This window comes from Vombatus ursinus, unplaced genomic scaffold, assembly GCF_900497805.2.
Source record: "Vombatus ursinus unplaced genomic scaffold, bare-nosed wombat genome assembly UNPS02014863.1, whole genome shotgun sequence".
In the NCBI taxonomy this organism is placed as follows: Eukaryota; Metazoa; Chordata; class Mammalia; order Diprotodontia; family Vombatidae; genus Vombatus; species Vombatus ursinus.
In genome coordinates, this window is record NW_020954641.1 from 35,101,407 (window position 1) to 35,119,141 (window position 17,735).

At 38.3% G+C, this 17,735-nt stretch overlaps 1 protein-coding gene across 5 annotated transcripts in view; it reads right to left on the minus strand.

The window, feature by feature from the left end:
• The window catches only part of RBM27 (RNA binding motif protein 27), a 61,644-nt gene extending 46,210 nt beyond the window's left edge, over window positions 1-15,434 (minus strand). For all 5 annotated transcript variants that reach the window (XM_027841828.1, XM_027841825.1, XM_027841826.1 and 2 more), the window contains exon 1: window positions 15,325-15,434. In XM_027841828.1, the coding sequence (XP_027697629.1) occupies window positions 15,325-15,383 (59 nt within the window). In that variant the 5' untranslated portion in view covers window positions 15,384-15,434. The remainder of the gene's footprint in view (window positions 1-15,324) is intronic.
• Between the last annotated feature and the right edge of the window lie 2,301 nt (window positions 15,435-17,735).

The following is a 17,735-nucleotide window of genomic DNA, read 5'->3' on the forward strand; positions in this document are numbered from 1 at the left end:
TCTCCTTTACTGAATCTTCATCTAAGTAATACCCAATAACCCTTGGGGTACCCCTCAAGGATCTGTCCTGGTCTCTCCCCTCTATATTATCTCTCCAGATGATCTCATCAGCTCCCACAGGTTCAATTATCATCTTAGTGCAAATGATTCTCAATCCATTTATCTAGCCCCAGTCTCCAAATCTCCAAATGCCTACTGGTTATCTCAAACTGGATGTCCTATAGATATCTTAAAGTCAAGATGTACAAAGTTGAACTCATCATTCTTGACCTCCAAATTCTCCCCTCTGAACCTTCCGCTATTACTGTTGAGGGCTACTCTACTTCTAGTCATCCATACTTCATCACCATACTTCTAGTTAACCAGGCTCACAACCTTTATATGTTGTTTGGTTTCTCACTCTCTTTCACTCATCCCCACCCCCCATATTCAACCATTGCCAAGAATACACCCCGTTCTGTCCCCTGACACTGCTACCAGCCTGGTTCAGGCCTTCATAACTTCACTCCTCAACTACTGTAAATACGTGCTGACTGGCCTCCCTATCTCAAATCTTTCCCCACTCTAATCCATGTTCCACACAGCTGACCAAGTGAGCTTCCTAAATTATAGATCTGACCATATCACTCCTCTACTTAACAAATTCCTATGGCTCCTTATGGTCAAATATTAAATTTCTGTCTGGCTTTTAAAGACCTTTATAACCTGGCCCCTTCCTACCTTTCAAGTTCTTTTATGCTTTATTCCCTTCCATAATCCACCATGTTAGGTCAGTTAGTAAGCATTTATTAAGTATCTACTAAGTGCTAGGCTATTACACTAAGTGCTAAGGATACAAAGAAAAGCAAAAGATAGCCCCTGCCCTTGAAGGGCTTGTAATCTAATGAGAGCAACAAGCAAACAAATATGTACAAATAAGCTTTATAAGATAAAAAGGAAGTAACAGTGGGGAGGCACTAGAATTAAGAAAGGTTTCCTCTAGAATGGAGGTTCCCAAACTTATTTGATCTACAGCTCCCTGTGAAAAAAAAAATTACTTAGCACCCCCCTGGAAATCTACTTTCTTTAGCCCTTTAGCCATTTTTTTTTTTTGCATCATTTCAAAAAATATAATTTTTTTAAATGACACATCTAAAATTTAGTAATTTATTGTATATTTGTGGGGGTTTTTCCTGCATTGAAATTTTGATGATGCACTATTGTGTCATATAACCGGTATAGTATAATTTTTTCTTTTGGGGGGCTAGGCAATAGGGTTAAGTGACTTGCTGAGGTCACAGAGCTGGTAAGTGTGAAGTGTCTGAGGTCACATTTGAACTCAGGTCCTCCTGACTCCAGGGCTGATGTTCTATCCACTGAGCCACCTAGCTGCCCCATACTATCATATTGTAAACAAGTCAATACAGGCACATATTCCTGCTGATATATGCTGGACTTCCCCACAATGCTCAACACACTTGCCCGCCAACACTTGCTTGTTAAGACCTGTCAGCAGACTTCAGCACTCATGGTTTATAATTTGCATTTTGTGTGTTTATTTGGAAAATAACGTAATCACTATGACTTTAATTCTGTTACACAACAGATGAAACCTATACGAATGGTTTTTCAAAATTTCATCTTTTCTGGGGCAGCTGGGTGGTGAATTATGGGAGGAGGAGGGGAGAAGCAAGGTATAAGAAGACTGGAAAAGGAGGAAGAGGCTAGGTTGTGAAAGGCTTTGAATGCCAAAGAGATTTGATCTTGGAGGTGTTTGGGAGCCACTGACGTTTACTGAGTGGGAGAGAGTGTTGATATGATTGAATTGGTGCTTTAAGAAAATAACTTTGGCAGGTTGGACTGGAGTGTGAGGAGATGAGGGCTTGCATTAGGATGATAGTTGTATGAAAGGAGAGAAAAGGGTATATTCAAGAGATGATGCAAAGGTAAAACTGATAGATCATGGCAAGAGACTGGATATGAGAGGTGAGGGTTACTAAAGAGTCAAAGACAACACCTACTTGTGAACCTAAGGAACTGGGTGGTGCCTTGGAAAGTTTGAAAGGGGGGAAGGTTTAAAGGGAAACATAATGAGTACCATTTTAGACATGTTGAGTTTAAAATGTCTATAAAACATCCAGTGGGAAATGTCTGAAAGGCTGATGGAGATTTGAGACTGGAGGTAAGTAAACAGGTTACAGTCGGACAAGAGAATTTGAGAATCATTAGCATAAAGATGGTAATTAAATCCACAGAAGTTGATATCATCAAGTGAAGTTGTAAAGAATGAGAGGAGAGCTTGCTTTACTATTCAATGGCTGTCTCCTATGCATGAGAAGCTCTCCTTCCTCCCTTTGCCTCCTAGCTTTCTTTAAGTCTCCGCTAAAATCTTACTGTCTACATGAAGCCTTCCTGGTTCACCTTAACGCTAGTGCCTTCTCTCTGAGATTACTTCCAATTCACTCAGGATATATCTTGCTTTACATGGCTTTTTGTGTGTTTTCTCCCCCCATTTGAATGTGAGTATCTTAAGAGGAGGAACTGTTTATGCCTTTCTTTGTATCCCCAGGGCTTAGCCCAATGCCTGGCACATAGTAAGTGTTTAATAAATGCTTGTTTACTTCACTATAAGAATATAAATGAAAATATAGCAAAAAGAAGCCAAACTCTAAGTAAATGAAAATGCAATAAAGATGCTAGAGAATAGATGATGAAACCTACCTCCCTTCTCATAGCTGAGAGGCAGAGAGCTACTAAGGCAGAATGCTACATACATTATCAGATGCAATCATTGTGTCAGCTGTTTTTGTTTCTTTTTCTCTGTTATTAGAAGATTCAATGGGAGGGGAGGTATTTTCCCCCTCCAAAAACGGCTGTTATAATGACAAAACAATAAAATGCATTAAAAAGTATGTCAATATACAGCTACTGTGATATTGACAGTATCTTTGGAGTCCTCTGACCTTACTATGTATGGCAGAATGATTGGGTGACAGTAATGATCAACATAATCATAGATTTAGAGCTTAAAGGAACTTTGGAATTCCTAATAATAACAGCTAGCATTTATATAGCACCTACTGTGTGCCAGGCACTGTGCTAAGTGCTTTGCAAATATTATCTCATTTGATACTCATGACAACCTTGTAATTTAGGTGCTACTATTATTATTACCCTCATTTTGAAATTGAGAAAACTGATGCAAACAGAGGTTAAGTGACTTGCCCATGGTCACATGGCTAATTAAGTGTCTGAGGCTAGATTTCATCACGTCTTCTTGATTAGCCCAGCACTCTACCCAACATGCTTCCTAGCTTCCAAGGGTCAGGAGTAAGTCAAAATATTTGGGTTAAGTGAAGAAAAAAGGGACAAGGATAAAGAATTGTAGAAATCTCTCAAATTCTAGTAAGTCTTATCTAAATATTTTATGATACAAAGCCCTAAACACAAGTGCTCTGCAGACAGAACACATTTAATGTCTATCGAATTGAAAATGTTATTGTATATAGGTCAAAGCAACAAAACTCAGATGGGTTTTGTGGGTGGCAGTATGGCATAGCAGAAAAGAGCCATGAATGAGTAGACCTGAATTCAAGCCCCAATTCCATCATTTACTAGCTATGTGACCTGGGACAAGTCACTTTACCTTGGAGAGTCTCATATTTCTTATATGTAAAATGACTGAAAACAAACAAAAAACTAAGGTCCCATAGCTAAAGTCACTTTAAGTTCTGACATTCTGAGAAAGATCAAATTCATTTACACATATCTGATATTTATAGATTTTTTACTGATGCAGATAAAGTGCTCCTGATGATAATACTTGCTATCAGGTTAGCATTTGGGGATAGTAGCAAAAGAAGTAATAAAACAGTATTAATTAAGTCTCTATAATGTGCCAGGCATGTACAAAGACAAAACTGAGACAGTTCTGCCCTCAAGAAGGTTACACTCTATTGGACCTATTTCATTTGGAAGAACTAGAACCAGGTGATAGGTGATATTCCAACTCTAAATCTATGATCCAAAAAGAACACACATACAATCAAATGAAATAAGTCTATATTGCTACCAAGTGAAACTTTATAACACTATAGCACAAAGTAGAATATATTTACAGACCAAAAGAACAAAATCACAAAATTTAACAGGTTCTACTATATGACTGTAAAGTAAGTTGTGGAAGAACATTACCAGTGTAAATTAATAAGCCACTAAAATTTAATAGTGAAACAGTTAAATTGTGCTTTTGTGGACAAACTCTGAAATATTACTGAGCATCTGCTAAGTAATCTTCAAAAACTGATGCCCAATTACAGTACTGAGGATACAGTATAAGTACAGTATCATAAGGAGGTTTTAAAAATGCATTACAATTATAATGACCAAAGTTGACCCCAAAAAAGAGGTAAGAAAATGCACCTCACTCCCTTCTTTGCAGAGATAGGGGTCAATAAGTGTTGGAACACTACGCATACTCAGCTGATGTGTTGATTAATTTTGCTAAACTGCTTTCTTCTTTTCTCTTTTTTTTTTTCCCCTTTGGTACAAGGGATAGCTTGCTACAGAGAGATATATTCAGAAATGAAAGTGATAGCTTAAGAAAATATAGAGATTAAACTTTTTTGTAAGATGCATTACAAAAATTTGACAATGACTAGGAGGGAAAAACTGATTTCTTGTCCATAATACAACATCTGCAGCCACAAAAATAAAGATGTCAACTTTTCTTTTTTTTTTTAACTTTCAGACTGTTTATCGGAAATACCATGGGAAAACAACCTACTTTTATATGATATAAATGGGAAGTTTCCAAAAGAAGAAATGTAAACTTTTAACAACTATATAAAATGATACTCCAAATCAGTAACAATAAAAAAATACAAATTAAAATAGCTCTGGGATTTCATCTTATAACCATCAAATTAGCAAAAAAGACAAAAGATGAAAGGTAAATGTTGGAAAGGGTGTATATGGAGCTGTGAGTTGGTTTGTTTCTCAAAACATTTTACTCTAAGCAGGTAAAAGATAGACAGAAAGACCCCAAATATACATAAACATTTATAGTAAACCTTTTTTGTGGCTGCGTGAGACTGGAAGTAAAGTGGGTGCCTATCAATTGGGGAATGGCTAAACCAATAATGGTGTATAAATGTAATAGAATATTACTGTACCACAAGAAATGACAAATATGAGGAATCCAGAGAGAACTGGGAAGGATTATACGAACTGATGTACCAAAAAGTAAGCAAAACCAGAACAATTTACACAATTATCAAAATGATAAGGAAAATGACACTAAAAGAAGTCAGAACTCTGAGGGATGCAGTGGCCAATATTGGAAGATAGACCAGACTTAGAATGAAGGACACTATAAGACACAGCAGATTTAGAGGATTTTTTTTTTCTTATTTGTATGTTTTTGTTACTAGGAAAGATTACAATTGGGGAAAAAATAGTAATTTTTTTTTTTTAAGCATCAATAAAACCTTTTTTTAAAAAACACAACCAGTTCTGCTTCAGTTCAGGCACTAGGTATGTTTTAAAGGGCAGATGGCCAAAAAATACACTTAAAATTTTATTTCCATAACTACACAAACTTTTTCTTTCAAGGAAAAACTCTTTAAGAAATAAAACAAAAAAAAAAGGAGTAATTGTACTTCAGGCACAAACATTTCTAGTATAAAACATAAGTATGCTTATTATAAATTTTAATGAATGCCTGCCTCAGAATATAAATTCAGTTATGCTTCAGTTCACATGCATAATCAACTTAGGTCATTTATTAAAACAGGATTCCAAAAATTAAAAGTAGCCTTAGAGTTCAAACCAGGAATATCATAAGATTTAGTGCTGGAAAGGATCGTATCAATTTCCAACCACCTCATTTTATAGCTAAGGAAACTAAAGAACCACAGAGATTAAGTGATTTGCCCAAGGTCACACAGGTATTAAGTATCAGAGCCAGGAGCTGAACTCAGGTAATAATACCTTCGGAAGAATATAACACAATCATCCTTTTCACCTTGCAAACATTATTTTCAAGACAAAATCAATAACTTTTGTCACTATATTAGGGAAACTAAAGAAAAAAGGCTCCCAACCTAAAATACTCAGTTCGTTTTTTTTTTTTCTCTTTTTTTATCCTCCCAATTTAAAATGTCTACTGCAGGATGTTCTATATGATGAGCTATTCTCTCAACCACCAAGTCAGAATAGTAAACCTCATCTCTCATTGGTCAAAAGCCCAAGGGTTCTACTGAAGAAAAAAAAATCAATACATGGTACTGATTTCTGGAATAAAGGTAAGATTCTTTACAACTTTTTTGACCTTTAAAGAATTTGGCATTCATCCATTAATTATTTGACTTGAAGTTTCAACCTGATGGTATCATCCTCATTTCTGAAAGGAGATACTCAAATATATACTGAAAGGTAAAAATGTCCTGGCTCTGAGCTGTATTTAGTCCAGTCATACTGGAATAACAAGTAAATCCAATGGAGTTAATCCTATCATAAAACAAAATTGCTACATTACTTCTAAAATATAAGAACTGGATAATGTACGTGAAGTGTAAATAAATCCTACAACAATTCCTAAATCTATCATCTCCCAAAGCACTTCATTTATACTTTTCTAATGAACTTATTTAATACAATAAAGGATAGCTCTCTGTGTCTGCTAAACTGGAAGGTCCTTGAGGACTAGGATCTTGCTAACAAATAAGTTTTTTATCTCCTCCAGATATTATCACAGTGCTCTGCAAACAATAAGTATTTAATATTTATTTTTTGGCCAAACCTTTGATTTACTCAATTTTGGGTGTTTCAGATGTGGGAAATTCCTCCACTGATGCATAGAGCCAACTGTTCTGTAACATATATAAAGCCTTAAAGAGTAGCCTGGCATAAGAAAAAGGTTAAATTACTTTGCCCATGGTCACAGAGCTAGCATATGTCAGAGGCAAGACTTGAAGTCAGGCCTTCCTGACTCAGAGGTTAACCCCTCTATTCACTAAGCCACAATGCTTCTTAAACATTTGTTGGTATATTACCAACAAAAAAAAAAAAAAAAAAACTGCATGTGTGTGGGGGGGGAGAATAAGGCTGGCTATAAAACATTGTTTAAAACAAAACTAGAGGTATTTAGTTCATCAAAAGTGTGTTTAAGAAGAAAAAACACCACTAGAAAACCTAGATTTATTCTAGGAAATTAAGAATAGATGTAAGTATTAACTTATCACTTTGGCAGGCTCAAATGCCACTGAATGATAAATATAACAGCTCCCCAAAAGATATAAGATATCAGCTAACCAAATAAGACATTAGAAATACTAACTTTCTGGTGGTTAAATGATTTTGCCCATCACAATCAATCAATAACTATTTAAGTGCCTATTTATATGTATGTATGTGTTTGTTTTCAGAGGCATTGATTGTTAGCTTATTTTGTTTTAACCTAAAAGTTAAATCAACATCATGCCCAAAGTAATACTTTTCCATGAAACAGCTGATAGCCCCAAATAAGTCTCAGTGCACTTCTGGCCTAGACCTTCTTTGAGATCATTAAATTATCTTCGGTAAATTACTAGTTTTCCCTTGATTCAACAACTGTTTATTGATTAACTATTATACACAAAACACTAAGCAGAAGCTGGGAATAAAACAAAAACAACATCTGCCCTTGTGGCGTTTATAATCTAAGCAGCTACTGCGTATCTCTCAAGCATAGTAATACCTTCAAAGAATTTACCTTATTCACAATAGATAAGGGTTAAACATTTCCTGGGCAATTATTTTTCCTCTTCATGTGGGCAAATCTAGAGAGGCAGAATGGCACAGTGGTATAGAATGCTGGCCTTTGAGTCAGGAAGACCAGGGTTTAAATACCATCTCTGACACTTGGTGGTTGACCAGTCTGAGTTTCAAGCAATTCTAAATCTTACCAAGTTAAAGATGATTTGCATCTGCATTTGGTGTAGGAACCTTCTACCCAGAAATCACAGATACTTGACCTATTGGAGAAATCCATAGGATGCCTGGCCACGAAACTTTCTGTGGTATAAAATTACGGCTAACAAAGTCCTTAAAGAACACTAGACTTGGGAGTCAGAAATCAAGAGCTGGACTCTGCAAATTATTACCTAAGTGACCAAAGGCAAAACCACTTCTCTGGACCTCAGTTTCCTCATCTGTAAAAATAAGCCTGGGTGGGGGAATCCTGAGGTTCTTAAACTGAGGTCTATGACCTTTAAAAAAATTTTTTTTGATAAGTGCATTTCAATATCATTAGTTTCCTTTGTAATCCTGTGTTTTATTTCAAGCATTTAAAAAGTATTGTTCTGAGAAAAGGTACACAGGCTTTACCAGATTGCCAAAGAGGTCTGTGACACAAAAAAGGGCAAGATTCCCTGCTCTAAGGATTCCTTCTGCTCTTACTTTCTGTGAAAAAATCCAGAAGCTCTAGATTAAAGTGAAATTTAGCAGACTAGAAACTGTCAAATAAATTCATAAATGAAATTCAACATATGATCTTAGTGTCTGTGTATAATCTTATACAGGACAAAGGATTACAAACTAGAAGGAACTCAAGAGATTTTCTAATCCAACCCCTCATTTTATGGCTGATGAAACTAAGACCTAGAAAGAGGAAATGACTGGCTCAAGATCATTTGACCAGCAAGCAGCAGGGCGGATATTTAAACCTAACTCTTTTGAATTCAAATTCAATGCTCTATGATATTTAAAGACAGCAATACCATCAATTTTCCAAATACACTGAACTACCAGCTCACAAAGATAGGTGAAAGAGCTACAAAATGTCTCAGTTGGAAGGCAGCTCAAAAATCATCTATTCCAAGCAATACAGTATCCTGAATTCCTTCTACAATACCCAGAAGTGATTGATAAAAGGGAAGTTACTACTGTACAAAACAGCCATTTTTATAGAGCAGTAACTTGGGTAATTTTTGCTCATGTGGAACAGAACAGATATCTGCCTCTCTATTCAATCAACTTCAGATTGATTCAAATGGATTCAACAAACATTTATGAAATACCTACTATGTGCCCGGCACTAAAAGGAAAATAGTTCCTGACTTCAAGGAGCTTACATTCTACTAGAGGAAAAGAACATATACAGTCAATACAGACATGTACAGATAAGTCAATACAAAAACATGCACAAAATAAGTAAAAACAAAAGAATTCCAGGGACAGAGGAAGCCATTAACTCAAGGAATCGGGAAAGGACTCTTACAAGAAACGGCCATTTCTGAGTCTTGAAGGAGAACTAGAAGGTTTCAGGATGCAGACGTGAGTAGGGAAAGCATTCAGGATATGGCCAATCTGTTTAAAGGTACTGAGAAAGAAGAGGGAAAGTCAGACAGTTTGGCTAGACTAAGTGTGATTTGGTAATGTGTAATCAGCCAGGAAAGAGCAAGTTTGTGAATAGCTCTGAATGCCAAACAGAGCGGTATGTATTTTATTCCAGAGACAATAAGTAGCCAAAGAAACTTCATAAGCAATAGCATGGTATTGTCAGATTTAAAGAACATCAACTGCACAGTTATGTAGAGGATGAATTGGAGAAGAAAGGGTTTAAATACAGGGATATCAATTAGGAAACTATTGAAATAGTCAAGGTGGAGTGATAAGGCCTAAATTAAGATGGTTGTAGTGTGAATGGAAAGAAGACAGTTGTGATACATGTTGTAGAGGCAGAATGGACAAGACTAGGTAACTGATTAGGATATAGGGAGGGGAGCAGAAGGTAAAGTAAAGTGTCAGTAACTCACAGGTTTCAAGTCCAGGTGACTGGGAAGAATGGTAGTGCCTTTGAGAGAAATAAGCAAGTTAGGAGGAACAGTAAGCTTGGGGGAAAGATAACTTCTCCTTTGGACATGTTCAGTTTGAGATGCTTAAGGGATATCCGAGTAAAATGTCTAGCAGACAATTGGAGATATGGGGTTGCAGCTCAGGAAAGAGATGAGGGCTACATATAGATTTAGGAATCATCTGCATGATAGCTAAATTAATGGAAGTGAAATGAGATGGAGTTGGAAGAAGTCAGCGGAGGCCTGAGGTACATCCACATATATAAAGCACTCATTACAACTAGTTATGCCATCTATAGTCAAAGAGAACAAAGCTAATCCCTCTCCTTGAAAATAACTCTTCAAATACTTGAAGATAGTTATGAAGCATCCCCCTGGCTTCTCTTCTCTAGGATAAACCATCCCTAGTTCTTTCATAGTCTGTCTTTAAAGGACATGATATCCACAACCTCTCCTTTCAGTCCTTTCTCTCACTAAGAGCTGCCTAAAGGACTTGTCTTTGGGGATTCATTTTATGCCTATAACACCTTTTTCCTTCTTTTGCTATCGTAATCTCTGAAGGCTAGCTGGTGATTTATATAGTGAAAGCAATAGTGTTTTCCTGAGCTTTGGGGTGGAGGGTTAAGTGGGGATCAAATTGAATTGTTTTTTTCTTTGAGGGATGTGTGAAGGACTCAACTGTAAAATATTTTATGAGGAAAAGTTAATATAAATATGGGGCAGCTGGGTGGCACAGTGGACAGAGCACCAGCCTTGGGGTCAGGAAGACCTGAATTCAAATACAACTTCAGACACTTTACAAGCTGTTTGACCTGAGGCAAGTCACTTAACCCTGTTTGCCTCAGTTTCCTCATCTGTAAAAATGAGCTGGAGATAGAAATGGCAAACCACTCCAGTATCTTTACCAAGAAAACCCCAACAGAGTCCTAAGAGTCAGAAACAACTTAACAACAAAATATAAATATGGGTGGCTCATCAAAAGCCTACTAGTAATCAAAAGGCTTTCTAACCAGCTGAGAGTTAAGTTGGGACTGCATATGGACAAATTATTTTGATCTCAGACACCCATGCAAAGCAAATCCCAAATCAGAAGGTAGTAGCCTGGGTTGAGGGTTGCCAATTTTATTTTTGTAGTCATGGAGCCAAGTTAGACCCCAGGAATTACATGAAAATGGAATAATCTGGATGTTTCAATATCAACCAGACTAGGCTTTTACACAAATTTGAGAATACCTGCCATCCTTGTCTTGATGTTTCTGTATACTACTCTCCTTCCTTGAGAATAAACTTAAAAATTTCCTTAATGGCCTGGAGTATGTGAGATCAGTTACGGGAGAAAGAGGAAGCAGGTGATGGAACTGGCCAACAAGAAACATGTAGCCTGAGCAGATCATTGAAAAGTAATTCAGGGATCAGTTTCACTAGATCTCTAAACTGCAGAGAAACCAAAAAAAAAAGTCAAAGAGATTTGTGCTTTGAGCTAAAGGCTAGAAATCAGTGAAGTTTACAAATCAGCAAAAGAGAATGCCTTGGGGTGAATAAAAAGGTCTCCTTAACCAGCAGCAGAAAGGAAATGGTGATCCTCAAAGCTACTTCAGTCAGCAAGGCCTAAAGCCCACTGCTCGATCTTTTACAGTTTAACATTAACAACAGTCAAGGTGCTTAGACATAAAGAACAGTCAAATCTGTTTTCATAAACTTGAAAAGCAGCTTCAAGATCCAGAATATTACAACCTTTTATTTATACAGCCATTCTTTTTGAGGCAAAGAATTTTTACAGACATCCCATTAATACTCATGACATTCTTATGAGGTTGACAAAAGGCTGGAATTGTTACCCCAATTTTACAGATGAGACACTAAAGGTAGAGAGAAGTTAAATTGACTTCTACAACATCACACAGCAAAGCAAAGAAATCTGGAACTCTCCAGCTCTCCTAACTAAGAAACCTATGAACATATCACAAATATCCAAATTCCCCCCAAAAATTAAAAAAAAAACCCACCAACTAGATACAATTTCAGGTTTGCAAAATATATATTAGAAGAACTTAAAGAAATTTCTTCATCAAGGAAAAATGCCTTATATTCACTTAATATCTTTCATTCATAAGAGTTCAAACACTTGTTACATAGACAGTGTGTAGTGGAAAGGGGATTGAATTCAAAGAAACAGGGTTCAAATCTCAACTCTGCTACTTTATACTTCTGTGATCATGTGCAAATTTCTTTACTTATCTGAACCTCAGTTTCTTCATCCAGAAAATGAGCTTGGGTCAGATGGCCTTTAAGGCTCCCTTCCAGGTCTAAATCGATGATACCACAGTCCCTATACATGAGGCTATGTCTCGTGGTGTGTCACTGTGGGTATTTCATGAATTATAAAACAAACAATAAAATTACTTATTTCTAAAATAGATAAGAGTGTGGTATAGTGGAAAGAATAGTAATGTATTAGTTAGGAGATCAGAATTTGGGTCCAGTTCTGCTACTAACTAGCTGTGTAAAGTTCAGATAATCAATTAACCAACAAGCATTAATTGCCTACTATATACCAGGCAACGGAGATATAAAGAAAAATACCTTTTAGCTCCAAAATATACTAGCTCTATGCTATTACGATCCTTGTGTGCTAAATGGGAACACTCACATTTACAGGCTGGAAAGTTTACCTAAGATATTAACTAGTCAATATAAAAAGGTAAGGAGTAAGACATCTGCTTCCTGACTCAAATCTAACTCCCTTTTCACCTTATTGCAATACTAACTGCTTTTATGAACACCAAAAAATAATATCACTCTACCTGCAAACCTATTACACTAGGGAACAGGCATACCATTTTTAAAAGACTATGCAACATTATTGCAAATTAAATAAAGAGAAAATGTAACACAAGATAAGTTATTCAAGTTCCACACAAAGATCATAAATATCTAACTGAAAGCTTAACAATTAGCCTGGAAATACCATATGAGAATACTTTGACAATTTGGCTAAAGAAAAATCTCTAGATTACAGATGATACAAAAAAAGTACATTTATAACCATATCCCATTTTAGTAGATTATTTAATCATCTGGCTATTAAAAGAAACCTAATCTTTCCACAAAGCCTACTAGTAATTAGGATGTCTTACATACTTCATACCACACCTACATATACAACTTCTAATACTACAAACTTAAGCAAAAGTCACCTGTATGGTTAGCTACAGTACTGACTTTAGATAAGGAAGGAAAAAAAAGTAACCTCTTAAGTATATACAAAAGAAAAAGTATTGTGCTAAGTTGAAAGATACTGTAGTATATAGTCAAGAGGGTAGTGAATGAGAGGTCCTGGATTTAAATCCCAACTCTCCACTGGCTACCTGAGGAATACGTGAGGGACAATCAATTCACTTCTTTAGGCCTCAGTTTCCTCATACGTAAAATGGAGGAGCTGCAAAGCAGTATGGTATAATGGGGAACAGCACTGGCTTTGGAGTCAAAGGAATTGGGTTCAAACTCTGCCTCTGTCACTTACTAATACTGTGATCTAAGGCAAATCACACTTTTGCCAGCCTGTCTTCTCATCTGTCAAATGAAGGGGAGGGGTTGGACTAGATGGTCTTTAAGGTCCCTTCCAGTTCTAAATCTGTGATCCTATGATTTCTAACACTACTTTCCAATTCTAAATACTATCCTATCACAACTCAAAAATAAATTGAAACAATGAATTCAATTAATGTTTAACTAAACCTAATAATTCATTTTTGACTAATGAAAATCGAAGGTAAGATTCTCTGAATTTTAAACTTTCAAATCATATATATTGAAAAGGTCAGGGGGAAATACTGTTAACAGATTTAAGAAACTTAAAAAAAAAAGTTCTCCAAAAGTTACAAGGTTAATAAAGGAAAAAATGGATATTTCAATCTAATGGAGAGGGTGAAGTTGGAAGGGCTATGTGTTTCGTTTTTAAAGAAAAGGCAAGTGATTGCAATGGGAAGATCTGGAACCATATACTTGGCATCACAAACAAATTTTTTTAAACTAACACATACATTTAACCAAAAACATCGATCACAAAATCCTGCCTAATACTATCCCATCTCTCTTCTGCCAATATACAAATAAAAGCTAGTTGTGAGAGAAACCTGTCCAAAAAATTGCAAATAGGAATCAGCAGCTGCTGTTTATACTGTCCAAACTTTGCAATAAAAATTGGCCTCTTTAATATACAGTACCTCAAAACACATCAATACACCATCCCCTCCATACCCCCCCCCCACAATGATTCAGGAACAAGAAATAAACTGACAAAATATAGACTATAACATTCTGACTCCTCCTTTTCCTAGGCTCCTCCAAATATAACCAATCACACAAATTGGCTACTTTAATATTCCCTACCTTGACCACTTCTAACTGCTTTTGTTCATGGATAAGACATTATGTATACTCAGACATATTCTCTCAAGAGATTTTCAGATGTCCTATAATGTCATTTTCACTAACTAGTCACCAATCTGAATCTTCTAAGTCTTTAACAAAACTTGCTACTTGTCCTCTACTTCACACCCTCCACCTTTACACACCAAAATTGAAGATGTCACGCTGGATTGAAAAGGACTTCCTCTGGAGTGCAGCAGTCCCACCCCAAGAAACCAAAGTAAAAAGTTAGCTTACAATATCCCTCCTCTTCCTCTGGAGTAGGAGAAAAATAAAACCCTCGACACGGGTGCTTCTAGACATTGTCCTCAGCAACTCTCACTTACTCAGGGCTACTCACACGGCCCAAACTCCTCTTTACCTCCTAAAGAGAAGATAGCAAAGATGGCCCTCAACTTTCTTACCATTCTCCTTTCTCTGGGACAGGACCAAATTCCAAAAGAGATGAAAAACTTTAAGTCTTCATTCCCCCATAGAGGGGCCAAAGACCTCACTACACAGTTCCTCCTCAATCCCTTTAGGGTGGGGGTTGGAGGGCGGAAAACCCCAGCCCACCCCAAACAAACAAAATAGATCCCGGCTTAGCCTCCCCGACCCACCCCTCCCCCATCCCCAACCCTGGGCAAAGACATCTTTCCAGCCTTGCCCTCTTCTTCCCCAAGGAAGGTCTCCACTATTACCCCCAGAAATAAAGTAGACCATTTACAAACATCTCTTTCTGCCTCTTCCCTACCCCAGTGGCAAAAACACCCCCTGCCCCATCTTCCCTCATCCCTCCTCTTAGGAGTGTCCACCCCCCCCAAGAGATAGACCCCTACTTACCCCCTCCTCTGCCCCACTTCCAGGCACCCCTCGCTGGGGTCAAGTCCACCCCTGCTGTTCCCTGCCCTGGCCCGGGGGGGGAGGGAAGGGAGTCCTCTTCCCCCTCCCCTCCAAACAAACAAAACAGAACCTGGCTAAGCCCTAGCCCCTCTTCCGCAGGTCTCTCCCCCTCCCCCTCCCCCCACTGGCCCCCAACGCCCACGTCGGCCCTGACCTCCGGCGCCCGTCCCGGCCCCGGCGGCCCGGGGACACTCACATCGGCTCCAGTAACTTGGCCAGCCACGACTTGAGGGCATCCACATCTTCTATGAGCATGGTGCAGGGCGGGAGGTCTCTACCACTCCTCCCTCCCCGACCCCCACCTGTCCGCGGGCCTCCGCGCTGCCGCGCCCCCCCTACACGCCCCCTTCACTGCTCCCCGGCCCGCCGGCCACCGGGCATCTCCAGAGGCTCCAACCTACACCCCCCGGCCAGGGCCTAACAGGAACTAACCTAACAGCCCCGCACACAACCTAGCCTGACTGCGCAGGCGGGCGGGAGGCAGCGCCCGAGCAACACCGGCCTGGGCCAATAGGAGGGAGAGGGCCGTGCGGATAAAGCCAATGGAAAGCGGCGGCTCTCTCCCCTCCCCTCCCTCGGCAGGCCGGGCCCGGTTCAGAACGGGGGGATGCAGTAAGTTAGGTGGAGGGAACACGTGAACTCCTGGTGCAACATGGTATCTTGGAGAAGGTGGATGGTGTGGCTCTTAAAGGGACCGTGGCGCCTTTTTTGGAGCATGCTGCTGGCCCCTATTCTGCCAGCGTCTAGAGCAGACTAAGCCTGAGGGGAATCCAACCGAGAACCTGCACGCTCGGTTACTTCCTCTCTGTGTCCTGGAAACACATGCCCGTGACCTGAAATGACTGAGCTGGAGTAAGTCTGTAATAGTGTGTGCAGCACGCTCTCTGTCTCGCTCCCTCCCGTCAGCACGAGATGCAAAAATTTTACTTTTTTTGTACACACCCACTTTTTACACACATGCTTCCGATTTTGCTCCTACGATCAAATTGCGCACTGTCACATTCAAATAAGTATCCACCGTCCAAATTACAGAATAATTTTTTTTAGAGGTACACTGATGAAAAAAAAAAAAAGGGAGGCATCGAGGTGTAATGGAAAAAGTACAAGATTTGGAGTCAGAGACCTGAGAACTCATTCCTGGCTGTGCTGCTTTGCTACTTATGTGACCTATCACACTTCTGGGCCTGGGTTTCCAGATTCCAAGCTATGATCTGAATTCTTCCAAGTTTAAGGCGTTCTCTCAGAAAACATAGTGAACAGAATGTTCTTAGACATCTCTTCACAGCAGTCTACTCTAGGAAGAATATCTGAAACCAAATATTGTTTGCAAAAGGTATCTCGGTAAACAAAAGGACTAAGAAAATGACAGGAAGCAATTGAGGATCTAGATTTGTACTAGGTTAACAATTCACTTATGAGGTGTTGAAGTCACTTGTCTGAACAGCTTGAAAACTTGTTAAGTAAGGATCACACATGCATTCAGTATATATATATATATATATGCTAAACGTGTGTGCACACATACATACAAATATTCACACAGAGTATAACTTAAAATAATGAGATAAGTTCCATAAGCCACATGGAAATTGGTTCCCTTTCATTACTTCGATTACATTGAATTTCATTAGTTGAACTGAATTACTGAAACATGCTCTGATCATACCTCACCAAAATGTTTGTTTCATTTTTCTCCCTTTTATCTTTCAATTCATTCAATTTGACAAACATTTATTGAACACCTACTATGTACAAGACCTTGTGCTAGATCTAGAAAATACAAAGAGGGTCTTTGTTCTCATGGATTTTATACTCTAACTGAAAAGATAAACTAAAAAGACAAATAATGGCAATATAAATTGGACTGTGGTAAGTGCATAGGAGGGCAAGACAGGGGCACAAAAGTTCACGTAACAGATATTACTTCTGGCAGGAAGTGAGGCAGAAGACATCTTCCTTTTATTATTTATTTGTTCTTTCTTTTGTTTTCCATCTCCTTTTCAACAAGTTAAAGGGAATATAGAAATGGGCCTTTTGCTCCCAATTTACAAGAATTCAGTTCTTCCACACAGCCAACAAAGTAATTTTCCTAAATTTAAGATCTAACCATGTCACCCCTTAATATACCTTGTAGGCTCCCTGTTGCTGCTAAGATCATAAGGTTATAGGTCCTCAGGATCACAAAATTAGAGCAAGATGAAATCTTAGAGATCGTCTAGGCCAACACTTTTCATTTTACGTGTGAGGAAACTCAGGTCCAGAGAGATTATAACTTGCCCAACATCAAATACTAACTTTTCTGTTTGGCATTTAAAGTTCTTCCTGCCCTTCCTCCTTTTCCAATCTTACACATTACACCTGACACATACTCTATAGTCCAGATACCAGCCTATACGATGTTCCATCTCCCCTATCCTTCATACTTGCTGTCCTCCATTCCTGAAAAGCACTTCCACTTTCCCCCACCTCTTCAAATCCTTGGCTTTTTTCATGACAGCAGCTCAAACATTACTTTCTAAATCAGGCACAACATACAGATTGAGGGCCACTTGCAGCCCACCAGAGGATTTCTGGTGGCCTGCCAAAAAATGTAGAGGATATAAAAGA